This window comes from Apaloderma vittatum, unplaced genomic scaffold (assembly GCF_000703405.1).
Source record: "Apaloderma vittatum isolate BGI_N311 unplaced genomic scaffold, ASM70340v1 scaffold12135, whole genome shotgun sequence".
In the NCBI taxonomy this organism is placed as follows: domain Eukaryota; kingdom Metazoa; phylum Chordata; class Aves; order Trogoniformes; family Trogonidae; genus Apaloderma; species Apaloderma vittatum.
In genome coordinates this window covers 21,586-46,837 of record NW_009715524.1, presented here as the reverse complement: position 1 = coordinate 46,837, position 25,252 = coordinate 21,586, and the positions used below count along the sequence as shown (strand labels likewise).

Genomic DNA, 25,252 nt, shown 5'->3' with positions numbered 1-25,252 from the left:
GCTGCTATAAGGTCTCCCCAGAGCCTTCTCTTCTCCAGGCTGAACAACTCCAACTCTCTCAGCCTGTCCTCATAGGAGAGGTGCTCCAGCCCCCTGATGATCTTTGTGGCCCATATCTAGGCCTGCTCCAAGAGGTCCACGTCATTCTTGTGTTGGGTGCTCCAGAGCTGGACAAAGTACTGCAGGTGGGGTCTCACCAGAGCAGAGTAGAGGGGAAGAATCACCCCTTTCAACCCGCTGGCCACATTTCTCATGCAGCCCAGGATGTGACTTACTTTCTAGGCTGTGAATGCACATTGCAGGCTCATGTTCAGTTTTTCATCCACCAGCACCCCCAAGTCTTTCTCTGCAGGGCTGCTCTGAATCTACTCATCACCCAGCCTGTATTTATACCGGCGATTGCCCCACCCCAGGTGCAGGTCCTTGCTCTTGGCCTTGATGAACTTCATGAAATTTGCTTGGGCCCACTTCTCAGGCCTGTTCAGGTCCCTCTGGATGGCATCCCTCCCCTCCAGCATGTCAATCACCCACACAGCTTGGTGTTGTCTGCAAAACTTGCTGAATATGCACTCAATTCCACCTGTCCATGTTGCTGACAGATTTAAATAGCATCAGTCCCAATACTGATCCCTGAGGAACACCACTCATCACTGGTCTCCAGTTGGACATCGAACCATTCACCACAAGTCCCTGAGTGTGACCATCCAGCCAATTACTTATCCACTGAGTGGTCCATCTGTAAAGTCCACATGTTTCCACTGTAGAGACAAGGATGTTGTGTGGAGCAATGTCAAATGCTTTGCATGAGTTCAGGTAGATGATGTCAGTGGGTCTTCCCTTATCCACTAATGCTCTAACCATATCCTAGAAGGCCACCAAATTTTTCAGGCATGATTTGCCCTTGGTACAGTCATGTTAGATGTCACCAATCAACTCTTTATTTTCTCTGTGGCCTACCATAGTTTTCAGGAGGATGCACTCCACGATCTTGCCAGGCACTGAAGTGAGGTTGACTGGCCTGTAGTTCTCTAGGTCGCCTTTTTTTCCCTTTTTGAAAATGGGGGTTATATTTCCCCTTTTCCAGTCAGCAGGAGCTTCACAAGACTGCCATGACTTCTCAAATATGATGGATAGTGGCTTAGCAGCTTCATCTGCCACTTCTGTCATGACGCACGGAGGCATCTCATCAGGTTGCAGTTAGCTCAGTGGGTTGAGCACGGTGCTGACAACAATGACAACACCAACATCGTGGGTTCGATTCCCGCTTGGTCCCCATGTGTTGCCTGGTCTAGTCGAGAGGTGGCATCCCTGCCCATGACAGGGAGGTTGGATTAAAATGATCTCTAAGGTCCCTTCCAGCCTAGGCCATTCCATGACTCTATGATTCTATGACTTGTGCACATACAGCTTTCTTAGACAGTCTCAAAAATACAGGTGGGAAAAGAACCAAACAAGCTTTCAGGCTAATGCAACCTTCGAAGCTGAATACTAGGCCATTAATTTCCTCTTAGAAGAAGAAAATGAGGTCTGAAAAATGTGTCTATTCTTTTCCAACTACATCAGCTGCCTAATAAAAGATGTCAAATGTCCCTTTCATTTTTAGTCTGTTATGACAACAGGCCACCAAACAATAGAAAGAACCAACCTCCCAAGAAAGGAAGGTCTTTTTCAGAAAATTAAGTCATAGCTGCTCCATTACCCATTTTGCACAAGGATTATTTCTCAGTGGTAACAGGAACATGAGCCAAACCAAAGAGAACTAACTGTGACACTTCTCAAAGAAGATTTCAACAAAAGCTCTAGATGTGCAACCAGGCAGCAGCATATATAAAAGTCTTTTGAATTGTAGAGATGGCAGCTGAAACATACGTTTAGGCAACTCACATTTTCATACACCGACACACATATAAACAGAGATTTACCCCACTATTTGGATCTCAGCAGAATTTGTTACTACTAGATGCTAATGAATGATAGCAAAACATCAGTCTTCAAAGATATGTTTATTTTGTGGCAACTCATATTCCACACTCTGAATGCTTATGTAGGGCGTGGAACGACAAAGATCATAACTGCTCTTGTAAAGTAGAGGTATCACCATTACAGGGCTGTCATGAAGCAAACTAAGACTCCCTGTCTCAGAGTATCAAACCTTCCCTGAGACACAAAGGTCTGAATTGTACTGCTCTTTAAAGGGATTTCTTTTAGAGCGCATCTCCTATTTTGGGCACCCAAAAATATTTTCTGCAGGAGAAATACAGTCCTGTAAGGGGATAATGGTTTGTTTTATCTATATTTTAATCAGAAAACATTAATTTCATATTTCAAAGATAAAAATCTCAACATCTGTATTTCTTAAATGCCTCGATTTTGGCAGCCTGTGAATAGCGATAAAAAACACAAATAATTCCTACTAGGAGCACTGAAATTTGTGGATACAGCATCCGATGCAGGCTGCATAAAGTACATTTTTGTGTCTTTATTTTGACAAAACTTCAATATGCAAAATCTGAAACTTTCACCGCAAAAAGAAGCTGCTTTAGATGCCTAACTCCTATTTGTTTCTCTTCCCTTCCTATCATCTTTGTATTCAAGACAATTTAATGCTTGCAAACCATGGTAATTCTAATTCCATCTTTCTATTCCTGTTAACGATGACCACCTCCACCAACGTAAAATGCACACAATTAAGAAAAAAAACAAAAATAACTTTCATGCTCAGAATTATACTGCAAGTTCTTCAGAGTAGCTCCCAAATGAATTACAACTATTTTTAAAAGTAAAAACTACGAGGGAAGCAATTTTTGGAGCTATATAGACAAAAGGCAGTTGATATTGCCTCTGCTTGGAAATGCAAAAATATTAATGAATTTGAACTCTGGCAGAATGCTCCGGTATTTCCTGCAAAGAACATAAGTCTTCAGGTATGGTAAACTTAATGTCAAACCAATCAAAACCTGAGCTACTTTCCAGTCCTAACCTAATACATTATTAGATAAGTCTGGCTGAAAGTCAAATCCATGTATTTTAAAGATAAAATAAAAAACATGCAGGTTGAAAACTAAGGCTCAAATACTGACTTTTGCACCTCACCAACATGCTTTTTGAGGGAAAAAAGCATTGCCTGTGGGAACAATGCTAACAAAACCCCTTCTCAGAGGCATAACTTTCAAATAGTAAAACATATTTCTGAATTAAAGAGATAAGGAAGCCAAAGTGCTTTTACAGATATCTGCAGTGAGAAGTTATTCATGAAAGGTTTTGCTACAGGTTTATTGAAAACTAATGGTAGAATAATACTAACAAACACAAAAAACAGCCCAGGAGAAGTCTGGAGATTATATGTGTTCCAGATTCTGGCTGGTACGAGATCCAGCTTTCTTTTTCTTGTTAAGAGCTGACAATTGTAAAGACAATTATTTTGAGAAGAATGCATGCACAGAAACAATGTGTTGCTAAGACTACTGCTTATTTGAAAAATGGTTGCTGTTTGTAAGCTATTGTACATTTTCTGAGATGGAAGGATATCACACACATTCAAACACTGAAATTTAACTGCTCAGCCCAAAGCCACAGACCTGGTCCCTGAACAGAGTGAACAAGAATTGATTGTTACAAAAGTCAAACTCACACCCTCTTGAAAATTTTCTTGTCATGTCATCAACAAAGGACATAAAACTTCAGATTTCTCTTTCTTATCCAGAGGGGAACGCTGCAATTCATCAGTGAGACTTAAACAGCACATCTGCAGGACAACCAACACAAGTCTTTTTATCTGTGACATTACACTATTTGTTACACTGAGCTCTTCAAACTGTATTTTGGTCTTCACTGTCACCTCAGGATTGTTTTGCTCGACCTTTTAATAAAACCCATTCTACAAAATCTGAGGAATTGCAACATGTGTCTAACATGAGCACTACAGCAATGTCAAAGTAGAACTCCAGAGTATGCTTCCAAACTAAACTCGAAGTTTCTCATTCTTATCATCTCCCACTCAGGCCATACTCACTCTGTTCAGATCTTGAATGAACACAAGGGATTTATAGCTACCTTAAAGATCAAATGAATTGTAGGTTCATTGAATGGTTTTGGTTGGAATGGACCTTAAAGATCATCTAGCTCCAACTCCCTTGCCATAAGCAGAAGCATCTTTCATTAGATCGGGTTGCTCAAAGTCTCATCCAGCCTGGCCTTGAACACTTCCAGGGAGAGGGCATCCACAACTTTTTGGGGCAACCTGTCCTAGTGTTTCATCGGTCTCGTAGTAAAAAGAAACAACAGAAATAGAAAGAAAAACAAAAAAAAAGAGCAGGTTTATATTGTAAAACAAACGTTAGAGCAGCAAACCAACATTTTTTGATCAACTCCAACAATTAGTTTACAGCAGAGATGGGATGCTGCTTCTTTTTTCTAGCTTGGCAACAAGAGTTATCCATATAGGATAGGTAGGTGGGGCTACTGAATTGTTTCCTGCAGGATCAACGGCACAAAAAATGCAGAGTAGGTTTGGAGAACAGAAATTAGAACCCTCAGCAAGAGTCAGCATTTAAATACCAAATTCCATGATATAGCACAAATCAAAAAGAGATTAAGTAGGTAAAAAGGCAACAGACCTTAGAACTAAAAAATACTTTGGGGTAAAATGGACCTTTAAAGGTTGTCTAGTTCAACCCCTCTGCAGTGAGCAGGGATATCTTTAACTAGATCAGGTTGCTCAGAGCCCTATCAGGCCTAACCATGAATGTCTCCAGAGACAGGGCTTCTGCAGCCCCTCTGAGAAACCTGTTCTAGGGTTTCACCGCCCTCACTGGAGAACCGAAGACGGAGCAGAATACCACACCCAAAGCATGCAGTGACTTCAAGGGAAGCAGTTCATTGCTGAGAGGACTGCAGCACTTGCTGGACTGGTTACAGAAGAACTGCAATGCCATAGGAATGACTCACATCACAGAATTTCATAGAGGACTGTATCCCATGAGTTATGCCATGTTAAAGCAGAAGAATACAAAGACTCCTCTTCGTGAGGAGGAAGGAGTGGCAGAGAGAATGCATAACAGACTGACCTCAAACCCCACCCCCTGCACCCTTGTGCCACTGGCAGGAAAGAGGTAGAGAATTGGGAGCAGAGCTGAGCCCAGGTAGAAGGGAGCGGTGGGAAAGAAGGTGTTTTCATGATCTGGTTGCATTTTCTTATTACCCTGCTCTGATCTGATTAATTGATGAGCTAGTGATAGTTTTGTGGTTTAAATTGATATTTTCTCCCAGGCCAATTCTGGTTTTTGCACACAATCATAACTAGTGAATGAGCCCTCCCTATCCTTAGTCTTGACCCTTGAGACTTTTCTTATGATTTTCTCCTCGCCTTCCCAAAAAGAATGGTAGGAGTGAGCAAGCAGCTACACAGTTCTTTGTTCCAAGCTGTGTGGGCTCAAACCAGCACACAAAATTTTTAGGAGGATCTGTTCCATGATCCTCCCAGGCACAGAGGTGAAGCTGACAGGTTGGTAGTTCCTGAGGTCCTCCTTTATACCCTTCTTAAAAGGTGTCATATTTCCATTTTTCCAGTCCCTGGAGACCTCACCTGGCTGCCATGACTTCTCAGATATCATGGCAAGTGGCTTGGTATCTCCATCAGCCAATTCCCTCAGGACTCTAGAGTACATCTCATCAGGCCCTGCAGACTTCTTTACATTCAGATTCCTCAGGTGGTCACAAATCTTAGCTCCTCTTTCAGTGGGAAGGACTTTGCTTCCCATTTTTTAGTCCCTCTACTCAAGAGGTGTGGGAAAAGAGGTTGTCGCTGAAGACTGTGGCAAAATTTATTGAGTTCCTCAGCCTTCTCCTCACCTGTTGTTATGGGTTTGCCAGTCTTGCTCATCAGGGAGGTACTCGTTCTCTGACCTTCTGCATCTGGCTGACATAGCTGTAGAAGCACTTACTATTATCCTTGCTGAGTTCAGCTCCAGCCATGTCTTGGCCTTCCTGACCTGCAAAGTCGGGCAGTGTCCCTGTGCTCCTCCTGGGATACCTGTCCCTGCTTCCACCGCCTGTGCAGTTCCTTCTTGCTTTTTAGTTTCACTAGCAGGTCTTGACTCAGTCATGCTGATCTCTTGCTTTCACTGCCCGATTTCTTACACCTAGGGATCGAAAGCTCTTGCACCCTGTGGATACATCTTGCTTCATCACCCTGAACAAAAAAAAATTATTCTGAGCTCTACAGACAAAATTCGGCAGCTCCGTGGGTAAATTTAACACTGTTCACAGATCAAAGTGACTGAATATTAAGTGTGGTTTATGTTATCTCCAGAAGTTGGGGTTTTTTTTAAAAAAAGGCAATCTTACATTAAGAATATAACAAGAAAATTAGGAAATACTTAGCATGTTGCACTATGTTAATTACATGTCTCCAGTTTTAAAATTCAAATGTAATTACATCACCTCATACTATATGGTTCAGTAAACTAACATTCAGTGGACACATCTAGGGACAGAATAATGGTAAAACATAAGGATTGTTGATGTGTCTACAAATTAGAGAAGAGCCAACTTCCTGTGTTGCGTCCACACATTAACAAATCCACCATCAAAGACTTGAAAACTTAAGTTCACTGTACCGTGGCCTATGACAACAATGAGCTTCTGACAATGTAAAAATCAGAAAACCAAATGGTTTTTCCTATCCACATCTGCAAGATTTTAATGGGAAGAATGGGCAACTGCTAGTTATTACTGCATGAGACAGCTTTAACATCTGCTTGAGCTTTTTATTTTCACTAGCTGTTAGTTTCCATTCTGCCAGGGATTTTTTAAATTATGGGTTAGACTGACCATGTAATAGAGTAACTTAATTTCATGCTGTGCAAGAGTTCAACCACAATCTTCTTTCAGAAGACACTTCTTACTGAGTGTGAAGCCTCCTCAGCTCTTTTGTCCTCCAGTTCCTTTGTTACTTTCTTCCTTTAATAGGGAAAGGTTTTGAATAATAACCATTTTTATGGATCCTGTCAACAAGGGGTAGCAAAAGGTCAAGAGACACACAAGGCCTTTTCCTGGTCTCATGCCCAATTGCAAGGCATCAGTATATGCCATATTCAGCACATCTAACAGAACTGCGTCATGTATAACCTTTTTTTCAAAGCTATACTCACATGTGAAGGACCGATATTTGCAGTATGACTGCTTTACTTCTCTGACATACAATTTCTTTCCCATCTTGTCCAACCCGCTTTGACTCTCTTTTCAAAACGTGTAACACACATTTTGTACCTCTTGTTCACATAACATTCCAAAGACAGCTGTAGTTAGCAAATAAGGTTTATTAGTTAATTTCCATACCCTTGTCTAACTGAAAGTCGTTTGCAGAAGTACAACCTACAGAGTTCAAAAGAGTGTTGAGAAGTATGAGTTTAAAAATTAGAAATGTAGAATTCAGAGACCTATAAATGAATACCCAGTAGAACTGGGTATTCATTTATAAATTACATATACTGCACAGAAGATTGGACTGTGGATGCCAATCTTCAGAGGGATGTACAGGGTTACATGCAGTCTTGGGAGTATGTGGAGAAAAATAAAACTGATCAACTGTCGTTAAGAACATAAACCACCCATGCCTATGTCCAGCTGAAGAGCATGACTCCCTCATTCTCAGGGAAAATTTGACTCCAGGCAAAAGTAAACTGGATTATGTAAATCACTACCATTTGCAAACTTTTTTTTTTTAAAATCATCCCACACTAATGATATTGTTGGAACAATACTCAAGTCTTAAGAGATGAGTATTTTTCAATCGCACTGAGTTGTAGAGTTTTCCTGCAAAATTTCAAAACTTACACTAAAGCATACATGTGCCCATGGAGCAAAAATCTTTATTGTTTTGGATTGCTTTTTTTTGAATTTAAAGTGAACCTGTTAAAAATAATTGAGAATGGAATAAAGTCTCTTATGCTTTGGAGATCTGACAGTCTACCTTAGCAATTATTTTGGCACAATAGACTCAAATCTGGCAAAAAAGGCACTCAGCACTCCGGATATGAAATCCACTCCTATTTGTTTGAGGCCATTTACTGTGGACTGTCTCTAATCTGGTCCTACAGACTGAATGTTCATTCACAGCTCTACCACATCTTCTAATATAGTTTCAAAAGAAACCAAGTCTGTGTGCTCCAGTACTACTCTGCAAGAGAAATCAAAACTTAGCAAGTGAAAAAAAAAATCCTGTGATTTACTCCAAAAGCCATTTTTTTTATTGAAACTAAACCAGAAAAGTACATTTGGTCCCAGTTTCCCTATTTGAATGGTCGAGAATTACATGCTTGCTACAAGGAAAAAACATACCAGGATACATACGACTCCTTAGAATATGACATGGTTTCTAAAAATCCAGACTAAGGCAAGAAGTTGAGAAGACTGACAAATTGATAATCACATAACTGCAAACTCATCCTTTAGTAGCCAGTGAAATTCCCCTACTTACAAAAATATACAAAGCCAAAGTACTAGTACAGAACAAAACTTTGTACTTCTCAGGACAGGAAGTAAAGTGTATTTGACAGAAACAGTAACTTTCACAAAATTAGAATTTAATTTCTGATCTGAATAATAAGGTCCTGTCTCAAGGGCAAGGGGCAAACAGGGAAACAAGCCAGGCAGCCTAACCTTGATTCTGGGAAGGTTACAGAGCCAACTCCCCCGGGAACTTCATGGAAGATATGGTGACTAGGAACAGGCACCATGATTCTATCCTGGGCAAATCATGCCTGACCAGCCTTACTGCCTTCTACAGTGAGATGGCAGACACTGTGGACACAGGAAGAACAATGGATGTTGCCTACCTTGATTTTTAGCAAGGTCTTTGACAAGGCTTCTTACAGTACCCAGGTGCATTAGTGACATACAGTTTGCACAGGTAGAGTATCAACCAGAATCAGATAGTTGCAACTGTAACATGAAGTGGTAAAGTACCAGTAGTATTCATGATGGGGTTCGTACTGAAGCTAACGCTCTTTAGTATCCTTATTACTGGATTACTGGGCAACTGAAGGAAAGCACAAGGCCACAGACTTTAGCAAGTTGCACAACCAAATTATATACTGGAGGACATGACTGCCAGAGGCACCTCAGCAGGCTAAGAAATGGGTTGATGGTAATCTCATTAACCTGCAAGACGAATGTGAAATCAATTACTCAGGATGGAATAAGCCCATACAACAGTACATACTGAGGGCTGAGTAGCTAAAAAACAGCTCTGCAGAAAACAGTCAGATGGTCCTGCTAGACTATCATGAAACAGCAGCAACTGTAGCCAACTGTATTTGGCTATGTCATTATAAGCGTATAGCCTGCACATAAGGGAAGGAATGATTCCCTTGCACTTCATACTTGTGAGACTGCATCTGGAATAATGTGTTCAGTACAAGAAACCACTGACATTGAACTGAGCCAAACTGGGAGCCATCACTCACACATGGCATAGAAGGAGAAACAAAGAACTGTGTTTGTCAGAAGGGTAAGAGTAGCATCCTCCTGTTGTTTTCCATGAGATGGTAGTGAAAACAGGCTCTTTGCAGAAGGGCACAGTAACAGGGCTAGGCTAGGAAATGCATGCAAGTGGCATCAAAGGCAACTCTCATTAGCTATCTGAAAAAATATGGTTCACAATGAGACAAATCAAACACTGGAGTAAGGGAACAGATACGCTGTGGAATCTCCACCCAGGAGAAGTTCAAATCAAAGCAGATCTATTTTCAGCAGGGGACTGGACCAAATTATCTCCAGAGGACCCTTACAAACTAAGTTGCTCTGTACCTACCGTAGTGCAACAACTCGTATTTGAAACAAAGATCCAAGGTGTCTCATGGTCATGCATAGATACTGCAAACTGCAAAAGTTTCATCATCTGAACAGAAATCAGTGCCCGTCATCCTCTCCTTTTGTTCTTGCTCCACTCCTTTGCCATGATCTGATCAGAAGATTTTCATAGCCTGCTTCAGGCAGGCTAGAGTAAATACCTCTCAGGCTGGAGACTGGGTGGGGAGAATACTGGGTAGGGAAGCTAGCCATCAGATCCACAAAAGGACAAAGGCTATGGCTTTACTATTTGTCAGACTACATATCCATGTAATTTGTGTATATGCTTCCCAGGCAGTCTGCTCAAACAAGAGGGAAGAGAGGTTACCTCATGAATCAACACCAGGTCACAGCCTCTGAAAGAGGCCTCAAGTCTCAACTTGACCAAAGCTTGAAGAAAACATAAAGCTGCACGTCATGTCAGACTTGCGTTATGTTACAATTAAACAGACTATCAGATGGCTAAAATACATTTATCATTCACTTTGAAGGACGAAACTGAAATCATTACAACAATTAACTTGATCAATTTGCAGAACTAAGTAACTAGAACTGAAGAAAACTTATAGAGTACCTGGCTCAAAGGGATAGGATTCATCTTGTACCTCAGTCAAAGTAAAAAGAAGTACTTCAGCCAATTTAGTTTTTTTATTTTTTGTTTGTTTTTTTTCCCTTTGTTTTTTAAAATCAAAACAGCAACACATACTGGGATCAACTGCTCTCAGAATATATCTGGCTCTCATAATTTACTGCAAAAGCTCATAGTGAAGTTGTCATGGTCAGGTGACATCAGTCACCTTTAAAGAATCATTCCAAGTAAAAAAAAAAAAATAAACCAAACACCATATATTTCAGTACGATTCCTCTTCACTACACTCTTCAATCTCAGTAAGCGTTGGTGGCATTTTGATCTTCTAACTCCCAGATAAAATCTCAAACTACTTACCTGCTCAGGGAACACAACAGAAGAGAAAAAAGACAGTGATGAATAGAGAAAAATAATGAACTTTTTATTAGCACTTCAACAATTAATTGGTGTTCCATAGTAAAGCATAGTTTTAAAGATAACACTTGTATCTCTGATCTAACTTAACAGTATGGTTTGGTTTTTTCCCCAAATACAAAAGGAGGGAAAAAAAGTGTTTGCCCATATTTATTTTTTCTAAGAAAGCTAAGTCTTGAATTAGTTACTTAAAAGCTCAGACATGCTGCATACCGCAGTTAGATACTTCAAGTTTAACAGAACAAGAATTAATGCTTTAGGATATTAAATCCCTTTAAATCCCCTTTTTGTTTAGTTGAGAGAGGGGGCAGGGAGAGAGGATTATTTCCTTGTCTTTCCCTTCCTCCAACTTCTCTCCTGTTTTTTGCAGACCTAAAAGTTGACTACAATGAAATCAAGAGACCACACATGCTACATACCAATATAGCTGCCACAATGTTTTAAAATTTAAATTTAATTACAAGTCTTTTCCTGCAGCGTACAACATATTAATGCTTACATAATTTTTATTTCAAACTATAGTAGAAAGATTTGCAAAAAGGGTAGCTTCTTTCTTACATTGTTACATTTCTTTAATGCATTACCTGTTTAAAGTCTGTTAAGCAATCTTCACATAAAACCAGAGGTAGCTAAGTAGAAATACTATATTTTATGAGGTCTCTATACATGGTGTAACAAAAATTGTTTGTTCTATCTATTAAGATGGATTAATTTCAAGACTTACTTCATAATAGTTTGTCTTCCCCAGACATTAATGCTTTCTAACACAAGTACAGCTATTTCTGTTTAGCCTTCGTCACTGTGGATGGTTGCTATTATCATTATGGAAACATGGTAAATTCATTTTACTAGGCAAATATTTAGAGTGTCACTCAAGTACACTTGACATAGATTGCTGTTTTGCTTTTGCTATGTCATAGTTAATTCATTGCTGAACTTATTATGGGAATTAGCTGTGCTCCTAATTAGATAGGGGAGAAAAATAATCAAAACACTGGATTTTAAGTTTGGTATGTTTCTGTGCTGTTCAATAGCTTATTTATTCAGAAAAATGTTAATAAACTCCAGCATCTTAAATATTTTCAAAAGTGCCTTTTCCAGCATCACAAACATGTTAATTAAGAAAGGATCACTAAATTTTAAAGTAGCAAATACAGTTAAAAGTCTAAGTGACTATAAAATGAAACACTGTGGCCCAAATTCTGTGAACAGAACAGGTATGCAAGATGGTTCTGGCTGTGCAGAACTGGACCATATTTTTTCTGACACTTAAAAAGGCAACAACTGGAAAAGATGGAGAATTGAGCAGCTGCTTCAAACAGTTAAGCAGCGCAAGTAAGTGTACGCGACCTTGTCAGGCCTGAAGATCACTTGGCAGAGGTACCTGAAATCCCGTGCTTCATTTTATGTAATGTAAATGGGTACTACAAAACAGTGGAACTGTATTTTAAAGAAAAGTAACCTTCTTAGAATGTTTGTAATTCACAGCATCCATACAATCCACAAAAGAAACATAACATGTAAGCATCTATTTGCATCTGTTTGTAATTTTACTTTAACTTTTGGGGAAATAAGTAGCCATTTCATCCATACTGGCCAAAGAACAGCTTTGATGACAAGACAGAATACAATTTTGGCACAGTATTTTTTAGCGAATTTCCAAGACAGTAAGAAGGAGGAAGCCAACAACTACTTAAAGATGACCATGAGCTAGTTCCTGGTTCTAACAGCTCAATAAAATCTAAAAAGCACTTACTCATTCCTTAATGCATCGCCTCATAGGAGATTTAGTTTGAAAGGCTAATGTGTCCATCTTTTCACAAAAGCCGACATCCCCTCGCTGAACTATGTCTCCTAGGAGTCAATGCAGTCTTCTCCAAATGCTAGCTGCATTATCACAGCAAGAATTCTTCTGACTCTTGTTTTTTATGACCTCTGTGGTAAAATTGTAGTCGCAATCATGAGCAGAACATAAACCATTATTTAGCTTTGATATGATTCCCTGACTTTGGCCTGCAGGGCATCACAAGTCTTCTTAGCATCTCCCAAGAGCATGGCAGTATTGGGTTTGTAGAAGACTGGATTGTCCACTGCTGCATAACCAACTCCCAAAGATCTCTTCATGACAATGACCTGCACGTGAAGAGTTCATGTTTGAAACTGCAAAAAACATCCACTATCTACCCTCAAAGACAACACCTCCAACCATCTCCAACCAACCTCCATAAACAAAGTACTTATCCGGACCATTACTCTATATTACTTCATATATGGGCTTAAAAAAAATAAATCCTATAATAAATTTCAGCCAGTTTTAGCTATTAAATGTCAGATTAGTTAACCACAGCACTTTCAACAGAGAAGCTGTGCAGCTTTACTGACTTTAATGATGTACATGTTTATTTCTCAAATTTCAATATACAGCTACACACAAGACACTGATAAATTTATGTGCCTATGACTCTGAGTATTTAAATGGCTAATCCACAGAGGAGCTTAGGCTACAAGTGAGTTCAGAACAAAAGACCAAAGATTTCACATTAAGGACACTCAACTATATGTACTTTAGATCAGACAATGTTGCTTTCAAAGAGCAAAACTGATGAGGTAACTCAACTGTCAGTTCAATCTGGGCAGACTAAGCTCTCTGCTCAACCCAGTCACTCACTGGTTGGTTGAATTTATTCAAACTTATCATTCATTTTTATACTGAAGTTGAAAACTTTTGAAGTTGAAGTTGCAAATCAAACCTCCCATTAAAAAGAGAGCATTTGTATAGAAATGCCTCAGGGCTACAGTTGTGAGCAGAGCCTCATTTATCCTAATCAGCAGAAGCACTTTCATTGGTCTTTTCCCCCACAGTCATCATCATGATTACAAAATCATGAACACTGTATCACACTTGCAAAGTACTGACTGCTTGGCTGGACAACCTGCAGAAAAGCTCCTCACAGAAATCAGAAGTGGGAGACTCTTGTTAGCTTATGCTATAAACCATGTCTTTAAAAGCGTGCTACCTAAGGTAGGTGCTAATGCAACTACGTTAATCTCACCTGTTTGGACTTCCAGACCTCAAGAACAGGCATTCCAGCTATGATAGAGTTTGGATCTTCCTGAGCTGCTGAATTAACTGTATCATTTGCTCCAATTACAAGGACCAAGTCAGTTTCTGCAGCAAGACAAGAAAAATAATTTGGAATGTGAAGAGAGGCTAATGTACATTTTTCTGTTAAATTTCATCTTTAGAGGCAGAAGAATCCCTTGTGGTAAGTACTCTACAAACATCTATGAGAACTTCATTCACAAATATTTTACAAACTTAGTTTCTAAGTTACATATGAGAGTCCAAGTGTACTACCAACTATCTCCAGCAAACTGCAAGCATCCATAATCACATTTCAAGAGACACATTAGATCACTCTGCCACACCAAAGTTAAATCTTTTGATATTTAAACGTAGTTTCATACACACACAGTATCATCACTTTCAAATTTCTTTGTGCCTGGCTTTTCCTTTGAATACTCTTTCAAAAACCTTTTACCAGAAACTTTCTGATTTTCAAACAGAAATGTAAGAAAGCAGGAAATTATCCATACAATACTAGACTGGTTTGCAAGACATGGCAGGGTCAAGTCATCCACAACACCTCACCTAAGGAAGTAACAGCATTTTTCCTGTATAGAGCTGTAACAGTAATAAAAAGATACAGAATTTGTCATTTGTTTTACAGGTACAAGTGATTAAAGAACACCAAACTTGTTCTCTTCGTTGTAGGGGAAACAAGTTTTACAGGCCTATTTAATCTCCCTTCAATATCTACTCTTTTCTGTACACATTCACATGTACCAGTCTGTATTCTCTGCTTCTTAGTTTTCTGTTTCTTAGTCAGGCTGTTTCTTATACTCTATGCGCACTTGTCATCAACTGGCAGAGCGCTCAGATTGCAAGAGAAAAACCTCTGCTCCTTTACAGTGGAATCACAACAGGCACAAAGAGAAACTGGATGACCTAACAGAGATTTTTTTCTATTTTTAAAAACCCTGTGCTATGTAAAAATAGAATCAAATAAAAACTAACAATATCAAATCCAATCTACTGGAAAATTATAGATTGCATGCTAACCTGGGAAGTCTTCATTGATCTCATCCATTTCCAGTACAATATCATAGGGAACACCAGCCTCTGCTAGGAGGACATTCAGCTGACCAGGCATACGGCCAGCCACAGGGTGAATACCAAACCTAACAGGAAAGAAAGTCCAACACCATTAGTAAGTACTGACCACTCTGTTTTATACACCAAAATTGTCACCTGTGACCTGCAAGGCTTACAAGTTCTTAAACACAAGTACACATGTGAATTATTAGATGTTTAAACCTTAACAATATCGTGATTACATTTCCAGAGGTTGCAAGGAACTGAACAGGTGGGAGAGAGAACAAGGCTCCTTTTATGGAAAGTTAAAAGCATTACTGACACAATAGGTATGCAGAAGAATATGCTCATTTCTCAGTAAAACTAAAGAAGCAAGGAGTACATTTTCAATTCTTTCATCATTAGAAGACTCTTTCAGAAAGCTGTTGCACCTGTCACTCATCTCTGGAGAGTCTGCTGGACACTTCCTAGTTACAACACAGAAGTAACTCATGGACAGAAATGCCTGGAAACACATCACTGCAAGATGGACCAAAAGTACATTTTCCACACAGCAACAGCTTACACCAACAAGCTTTTCTTCAATTCCTTTTGAAAGTAAAAGGAATATTTTAGCATTTTGTCTTGCTAAAAACATCAGCCTGAGCCACATCACACACAGCGAGCATTCACATCCATCTCCCAAGCAGTGCCACATTTAAAACCTTGTGATAGATAACTTTTTAACGAATAAATTTTCTTCCTTAGAGGAAGGTTTTAGAAACCACCACACATTTGATTTGGTGGATGGGCCATTTGGTGGGTAAGGAATCGGCTAGACGGCCACTCTCAAAGACCTGCAGTCAATGGCTCAATGTACAAAAGGATACCTAGAATAAGTGGAGTTCCTCAGGGATCGGAGCCGTTTAACAGCTTTGTCAGTGACACGGGTGTTGCGATCAAGTGCACCGTCAGCAAGTTTGCTGACAACACCAAGATGTGTGGTGTGGTCAACATGCTGGAGGGAAGGGATGCCATCCAGAGGAACCTGGACAAGTCCATGAAAAATTCATGAAGTTCAACAAAGTCAAGTACAAGGTCCTGCACCTGACTCAAGGCAATCCCAAGCACAGATATAGTCTGGGCAACAAGGGGATTGAGAACAGCCCTGCAGAGAGGAATCTGAGGTGCTGATTGACAAGATGCTCGACATGAGCCAGCAATGTGCACTGGCAATCCAGAAAGCCAACCATATTCTAGGCTGCATCAAAAGAAGTGTGGCCAGCAGATCAAGCAAGGTGGTTTTTCTCCTCTGCTCTGTTAGACTTCCCTTGCAGTACTATGTCCAGCTCCTGGAACCACCAACACAAGAAGGACATGAACCTGTTGGAATGTGTCCAGAGGAGGACCACAAAGATGATCAGAGGGCTGGAGTACCTCCCCTGTGAGAACAGGCTGAGAGAGCTGGGGCTGTTCAGCCTGGAGAACAGAAGGCTCCAGGGAGACCTCAGAACAGCATTCCAGTAACTGAAGGGGCTTACAGGAAAGCTGGGAAGGGACTTTTTATTAGGGCAAGTGGGAGGACACGGGGCAATGGTTTTAAACTACAGTAGGGTAGATTCAGATCAGAGTTAGGAAGAAATTCTTTACTGTGAGGGTGGCGAGACACTGGAACAGGTTGCCCAGAGAAGTTGTTGATGCTTCATCCCCAGAAGTGTCCAAGGCCAGGCTGGATGGGGCTTTGAGCAACCTGGTCTAGTGGGAGGTGTCCCTGCCCATGGCAGGTGGGTTTGAACTAGACAGTTTTGAAGGTCCCTTCCAACCCAAACCAATCTATGATTCTACAATTAATAACTCTTACACTATTGAAAAGTGAAAGTACCTCAGAGTAAATGTACTGCTCACAATCTATACATCCTCATGAAAAGGCCAAGAGCGCAGCCTTACTGAAGCAAAACCAGTTCTAAATCTAAAAGTGCCCTAGGCCAATGACACAGGTATCTCTATGCATGGTTACCACAGTGTAACACTCCAATCTAACAGAAAAACTAGGAGGGGCTCTACTTCAAGCACAAGACAATGCTTTACTGAATTAGGTTAACATGCCACTTTCTTATCATGATTGATCTTAGTAAGAAAAAAAAAATAAAAAGAGGAGAGAGAGTGAGAGAAGGTGGAGAGCTAAGGAGCTATACCAATTTAAGCATAGCAATTTCAGAAATATTTTCAGAACAGCTTAAATCCAAATTAGAGAAAATACACTGCTTATGAATTACTAAAAATTCAGACAGTCACACAAAGTCACAGCAGGGCCTTTTAAGACAAGCATGCAGTTTTTTAAGAATAAAAACCTGACAAAATTTAGAATGGACATGTTAGAAGCAAATCTATTTCTTGTGGGCAGATTGTACTCTAACTCATCTACTGGCCCTGAAAAAACTAAGCATATTAATGTCTCCTGTCCTGTGAATTTTCTGTCTTTCCACCTCTGGGTCTATTGCCAAATGTAATGCTGACTGAAGCAAACCAGAAATGCATGTTCTTTATGGCTGAAGCTAAATGCTTAATAAGGATGCCTAGGTGTACCTTGGAAGAGAGAAAACACTCAAGAGAAAACCGTAAATTCTGGGATTTCTGACCAGAAATCCATGCAAGTCAGGAATGCAATAAAAGAATTTCAGGCTTCTTCAGAAAGGAGGGAAAGACTGACAAATCAACTTGCCATGACAGTCACATACTTCCATTTTCAATTCCACTGTGATGGGAGTGGATAACACATCACTGATGGTCCACAACTCACAGTCCAATCAACACAGGATCACTTGTGAATTTAACACTGTGCAAATACAACCTTAAAAGGGCAACTGAGCACTCCATCAGCAAGACAACATTAAGACAATGCGAAGATGAGACAACTGCAACTCCAACAACAAAATTAAGGACATATTATGATTAATCCACATAATACTAGACATACTACAATTTTAAGCTCTATGTCAGACAGTAAGATAAAAGCCAGCTTTAAAAGGAATGCTTCTGAAGAATCAAAGAATAAACTGCATTCAGCTAGTAAACATACGAGACCCTGTTGCAAAGGATAATATCCAGAATCAGAGAAAGGACAGCAAATATACAGGACAAAATATTAACAGCTTACATTTCACACCACTCATTCAGTAATCTAAGCCATGTGTAGTACTGCAGCTAGTCCTTACGTGTACCAAATTCAATCACAGTACAGTAGGAGAACTCTTATTCTGAAGTACACTTGAGGAAAATCATCACTCTTCTGGCAGCAAAACTAGATTTTCCAACAAAATTCTCTTTCGTTTCTAATAAAATTATTTGAGTGTCTTTGTGACCAAAGCTGCTTTGGCAATACACAAATCAAAATACCCTTGAGTTTTCTATTAAGTACTATATACATATCCAATCTTATTTCAAGGGCTGGAAAGCCAAAATTTAAGCTGCCAAGAGAATGAATTTCACCTTTGACTTCATCATTCCTGGTAAGGGACAAAGAAAGAACAAGAGAAAGGGTCAAATTATATTTGTTCAGGGAGAGTTATGGCATGAACTGTCAGTAGTTAGGAGACTTTTGACAGACTCTGCTTGAAACCACATACTGCAGATTCACAAAGTTTGAGAAAGCTGCTAATACAAAAAGCTTTTGGGACAAACACTGAAGTGACTCTCAGCATTCTGCTTCTAAGAGCCTCTTAACCAAATATGAGTAGCGTATCAGTACCTCTTGAAACCGAATGTACAAATGTCAAAAAGCATCATTAAAAATGTGCTTCCTCTAAGGCTTTCGTTATTTCACAAGAAAAGATCTACACAGACCTGAAACGACATTAGTTTGTCCAATAGAAAACAGAATTCAGGTAAGCATGGAAGAGAGACAGCTGAAATCCTTAAGGGGTCACATGTCTAATAAAAGCTCAATGGCTTGTTTCTGACTGATGACAGCAGCAGTGCTTTAAAGCCATGTGCATTATGACAGAAACATTGTCACGTATGCTCTCCCAGATTATGAACCTCATTCATATTTAAAAAATTAAGACAGGAATTATTTTAAGAGACATATATCTTTTATGGTAAAAATGTTTTCAAATGAAAAATTGGCCAGTTTCTTTGATATGCTTTAAACTCATTAATTCAAGAACTCTCTCTCAGGTTGCTTCACTTGTTTTTAAATTGAGAAGAAATCTTATATCTCTTTGATTTTCTGTTTACATGACAATATTTCAGACTACATGTATTTTACCTGTAACAAAGATTCACAATCACGCAATGTCTGACTTGAAACATTATTCTGGTCCTTTAGTGAAACACAGAAATCACTAAGAATTTTTTCCTCTTGACCCTCACCATGCGGTTTGCTAATCATCTCCAATTGTCAGATACACTGAAGTAGCACACACCTCCTTGTTACTAAGACTTCATAATTAAACAGCAAGAGTACCAACTATATACAGCCTTCTTAATCAGCCTCTTCTGGTTACTTTTCTTCTTTAGAGAGACAACATAGCAAACTGAAAAGTTAATACTTTGAAATTTTTTCATGTAATACAAAGAGTGAAACATCTTCAATTTGATTTTTCTTTTACATTTAAAACTCCTCTGACATATACATCACATTTAGGACAGCACTTTCAGCACAGAAAGCACTTAAATTCAGGGGGTAAAGAAGTTAAAGTAATATGAAGTTAATTATAGTAGTATGAAAAAGACAACTATTGTATGAAAATTTACTGAAAAATTTCAGAATGGAAATTATACATAGTTCATAAAGTCAGCATTTCTATTACAACTGGCTAGATAACACTCTTGTAATTAATACCTAAAGAGCTAGCACCTATCCAACCCAGAAGTGTTTCAAGATCACTTTATCCATGTAATGATAGGTTTCTTGTCATTACGCCAAAGCTGGACAGAGTGATGTAACTAAATAACACCTGACTAGTGCCTACTTCAGCTTACTCAACACTTTAGACGCTGTATACACAGAAAACAATTTCCCCTCACCAATTTGCCTCACTTCCTCTTCCCTTGCTCTGTTCATTTTATTTGTGTTTTGACATCTTTCCACTTCTGTTTCCAGTACAAACAATCATATTATCATAGAATAGTTTATGTTGGAAGGGACCTTAGAGATCACTTAGTTCCAACTCTGCTGCCATGGGCAGGGACATCTCCCACTAGACCAGGCTACCCAAAGCCCCGTCCAGCCCGGACTGAAACACCTCCAGGAAAGGGTGCATCCAAAATTTCTCTGGGCAACCTGTTCCAGTGCCTCACCACATCCACAGTAAGACGTTCTTCCTAAAATTCTAATCTAAATCTACCTTCTTTCAGTTTGAAACTGTTACCCCTTATCCTATCACTCTAAACTCCGTGATGCACAGTCCCTCCCATTCTTTCCTGTAGCCCCCTTTAAGTACCAGAAGGTCACTAGAAAGTCTCTGCAGAAAGGGAGCCTGTGCTCACAGGAGAGGAGCTTCAGCCTCATCTGCACCTGCTTGAGCAGGTCCATACGCTATACAAGGTAACAGAAGGCAAAACCAAAAACTAGATCAACCGAAAAGTGCATCATTCTGATATTACACAGCTTGAATCCAGACATAAAGCAGTTGTGGTGTAGCTCAACTGTTTTAAGTATCACAGTTTAATGCTCTCACCACACGTTGTAGATGTCTATGTAGATTACTAGCATCAAAGCATATAGCTAACTGCTAGCAACAGTATGTCCTCAGAAACAGCACTTCAGCATGAACTAAGCTCAGTGGCTCTGCTGGGACCAGGTCAATTAAATTTAAAATGAATTAAATTAGTTAAATTAAGCACGCTTACGTGAGTGTTGGTACTGGCTCCCTATTTCCAGCCACTATGACTTATCACAGCAGGTGCAAAATCCAAACCTTAGCTCAATGCAGTAACCCCAGCTGGGCAAGTGTCCAACCGCCTCCACAAAGCATCACAAACTGACCTAATAACGTCACCCAGAGCTGAGCTGACCCAAGGAGAACCAATGGCATACCTACAATAAACCCCCAGGAGCCGATGTACCTGCAGCCTTGCAGAAGCAGGTCAGATACAGCAAGGATTGCCAGTTCTTAGTTATAACAGCATTGATACAGATCTATTGGACTCCGTTTGTCCTTCCGTCTGCAGCATTAATAATTCCGAACCCACCTATTTAATTCGACTATAAGAAAAACTGAGAACTGACACACATATAAACACTATTTTCCTAGTAAGCATTCTTCAGCTTCCTAGAAACTTTTATAAACGCACATTGTTCTTATGCTGCCACTGAGCAGTGACAGTAATTTCCACCTTATGCCCAGCTGAGCTATGCAGTATGTTAAGGTTGTTTGGGACAGTATCGTAACAGTTTATCCTTTCAAATTTTACTAGGCTTTCTGGTAGAGTAACAAAGAATGACTACTGTAAATTGTTATAAACAAACAATTGAAGTTAATCTGTTTTATTTAGTAATTCGTAGGTAAATGTGTGTACCCATCCACATATTCTATTATTCAGAAGTAGTTGGAAAAATGGAGAAAAACCTGAGAACCCTAAACACATTTGGTTAGAACTCAGTCATAGAGATAACAATAAAAATCCCAAAACATAAGTCCAAAACTAAATCCATGCTACATTTTCAAAAATGTAAGAAATCAGTGTTTCCATGCGCTTGGAAGTAACTGGATTGTCCAGCATCAGAAGACAGAAGTCCAAGTCCTTTAAGATATTCACCTATAGAAATCAGATTAAAGAAACCAAACCAAAACTAATGTATCAACAACAAATTTGAAAGGCTGATAAAGAGATAATTGAATTCCTCTTAACTACGAAAGTTACCAGAGAATCACCATACCTTGTGAGGCAGATTTAGAAAGTCTATACAAAGTACTATTTTAAGAGTCCTGTCACCCTGTAACACAGTTTTCTTACCAAAGATTTCTTGTTGTGCAGGAAAACAAAACACAAACAGAAAAAGTCTTAGGGAGGTCATGCTGCAGCAAAAGCTAAGATAGTTAGCTTGATGTAGAGACACACATCATCTATTATTCATGCACATACGAGAAAGTATACAGACTTAAACTGCACTATAATACTATAGAATAATTATATAACCTCTATAATGCTATCAAATAATTACATATACTATAGAATATAGTTTAATTTTATAGAGAAATCAGAAATTCACAACTAGGCTCTACAAACAACACAGCATGAGGCTGAAGAACTTTGCTAAAGCAAGAACTGTCAACAACTTAGCTGTAACTGCAGACATGCAACACCAGCTGCAGAACAGGCATTTCCTCTCCATGGCCAATGGATTCTGGAGACTACAGGGTTTTGCCTATGAGAAGTTTTGTTGTCTTACCCATCCATAAAAAAAAACTATAATGGAGGCTCAGCAATATGCAGCTTTCTATGAAATCCTACTAATGCATTAAAGATGTGATCTACTGCAAGACCATCTCAAGTAAGCGATGATGTTAGCTTTGCTATTTAATAACTAAAACAGCTTGAAGTTTCCAAACTCTCTGGTATTTCTAAATTTAAACCCTAGTCAAAGGTTATAAGTCACGATATATAACCTGCGCTCTTCACTCAGAATGTTATGGCTACAGGCAAAGTAAATGAAAACAACAGCTCCTCCGGATCAATTGTGAGCCATGAAGGAAAAAAAAAAGCACATGACAGACACAATTTTTCTTGGCACGGTATGGGCATTACAAACTGATGACAATCGTATGTCCATGCTGGCACTCCTCCACAGCAGATGTGTGAGAGAGTGTCACTACATCTGGATGGTGAGCATGCTAGGGTCCTGAGGCACTCCAGGCCTACTGAAACCAGAGGGACAGCAGCTGCACTCAATGAGCACCGTGGGAGCTCCACAAAGTGATGAAAGGCATGAATTACCACAAACTGTAAATACAGATTTATTTCATTAAAATACTAGGTAACCACTGCAGTGATCCCTTTCTGAAACTGACTCATAAGCCAGTTATTTCAAGGATTCACTCACGTTTCTCCCCTGCAAAGCCAACATAAAAGGCAAAAATCAATAATTTTTTATTTCACAAAGGCTAATAAAAAATAAAACCCACCCCCACAGAAATACTGAAAGGAAAGCCAAAAGCACATGACATTGCCCCTTGCAGGAACCAAGAAAGGATCTTTGGCTGCAGAACTAACAGGTCTTCAAAACTTTTAAGGTGATTTTGACACAATGGAGAAGTACAGGTGTAAAGAGAACTGCTCCAGGAAGCAGACAGACCAGCACGCTTTCATTTCTCATGTATGCGTGAACAAATACAATTCAATATGCAAAACTGCAACAGTATGGGTAAACACTAACAAGTAATTGCTGCTAAAGCCTACAATGCTGCAGTTATCCATCACAATGTATGTTGTATAACACTGCAAACAACTTCTATGCAACTTTGCAATAAGCTTGGAAAAATAGCAAAAGAAGAAAAACAAAATCAAAAAACACCAACTGCTAGAGTACTGATTCCAAAGCAACTACACTATCTGGAACAGTCACTATCTAACTGAAATAAATCCATGGAAATCAGAGGATGAGCCTTGCTAACCAGCATCTGTCCAAATATCGTGTTTCAAATGAAAACCAAGTCTTGACTAATTTTAAAACACTAAGTCACTGTAATTAGAAAATAGTAGCCCAAACAATCAGCAAGAGAGGAATGTTGTCAGCTCACAGGAACCCAGTAAGAATAGGTCTAAGTTGCTGAATGGATTGGAGTATCTGTCACAAGAGAAGAGGCCAGGAGCTGTGAGTCTTCAGCCTGCAGAAGAAAAGACTCAAAGGAATGTTAGCACTGTGTATAAATACTAATGGAAGGAAGTAAGGATGCTAGAGTCAGATTCTTCTCAGAGGTACCCAGTGAAGGGACAACAGCCAATGGTCACAAATTGAAACACAGGAAAAACCTGTTTTACTCTAAGGGTGACTGAACACTGGAAGAGATGGCCCACAGAGGCTGTCAAGTCTCCATCTCTCTAGACTAAATATTGAAAACCCAGTCAGACAATATCCTAAGCAACCTGCTCCAGCTGACTTGTTTTGACTAAGGGGCCTGGCTGAACTAAACAATCTCCACAGTGCTCTTTAATGTAATTTTGTGAAGACTCGGATTACATTAAAAAAGTGACAGAAATTTATATCCTCAGACCTTGCTATGTGCACTAGCTACTTTGTGAACAAATCAGTCTAGGAAACTTCAAATCATGGTGTGAGAGAAGATACCACAGTCCTAATGCTTGGAACACACAAAGGGAAACCAGGTAGTATATTCCATGGAAGCTAAAGTCCTGCTGCTAACATAGATCACATGGATTGGCTTATGGGGATTTCAAGAAGCATAAAGACAGCATATCTACTTTCAACAGAGGCACAGAGTGCAGCACATCAGTCCAAAAATAGGAATTCCTCAGCATTTGCAAGACATCAGTCATCAATATACACTGAATGTCCTAAGCTATTCCAGAGTGTAGAAGGAGTTAGTAGCAGAGTAAAAAGGTGAGGTAGACTATAGATTTTTAACCTAAGAAGGGCATCTAACGCAGTAAGTGTGATTCTTTGTTTTCAGCATTGTTTCAAACATGCCAATCAGAATCAGATGTTACTGGGTTTGGGATTTTTTATATAGCATCATACAATCGTTAAGCTTGGGAAGACCTCTAGGATCATCTAGTCAAACCATCAACTCAGCACTACCATGACCACTAAACTATGTCCTTAACTGCCTCATCTATACATTTTTTTGAACACTTCCAAGGATGGCAACTCCACTGCTTCCTTGGGCAGCCTATTCCAATGCCTCACCATTCTTTCAGTAAAGAATTTTTTCCCAGTATCTAATCTAAATCTTCCCTGGTGCAACTTGTGGCCATTTCCTCTTGTCCAATCATTAGTAACTCAGGAGAAGAGACCAACTCCTACCTCACTACAACCTCCTTTCAGGTAGTTGTAGAGAGCAATGAGGTCTTCTCTTAGCCTTCTCTTCTCCAGGCTAAACAAACATTTACACAAATACACAAACACTTCTGTGTAGTAGTAAGCACTACTTCTTAGGGGGCCGCTTAGCTCAGTGGTTTGACCGCGGTGCTGACAACAATGACAACACCGAGGTCGCGGGTGGGATTCCCACTCAGTCCCCATGTGTTGCCTGGTCTAGTCGAGAGGTGGCGTCCCTGCCCATGACAGGGAGGTTGGA

At 39.6% G+C, this 25,252-nt stretch overlaps 1 protein-coding gene across 1 annotated transcript in view; it reads right to left on the bottom strand.

The window, feature by feature from the left end:
• Window positions 1-12,838: 12,838 nt before the first annotated feature.
• The window catches only part of LOC104273765 (NAD(P) transhydrogenase, mitochondrial-like), a 32,755-nt gene continuing 20,341 nt past the window's right edge, over window positions 12,839-25,252 (bottom strand). The window contains 3 exon segments of the mRNA XM_009869191.1: window positions 12,839-12,988; window positions 13,909-14,024; window positions 14,979-15,097. Of these exon segments, the coding sequence (XP_009867493.1) occupies window positions 12,839-12,988; window positions 13,909-14,024; window positions 14,979-15,097 (385 nt within the window).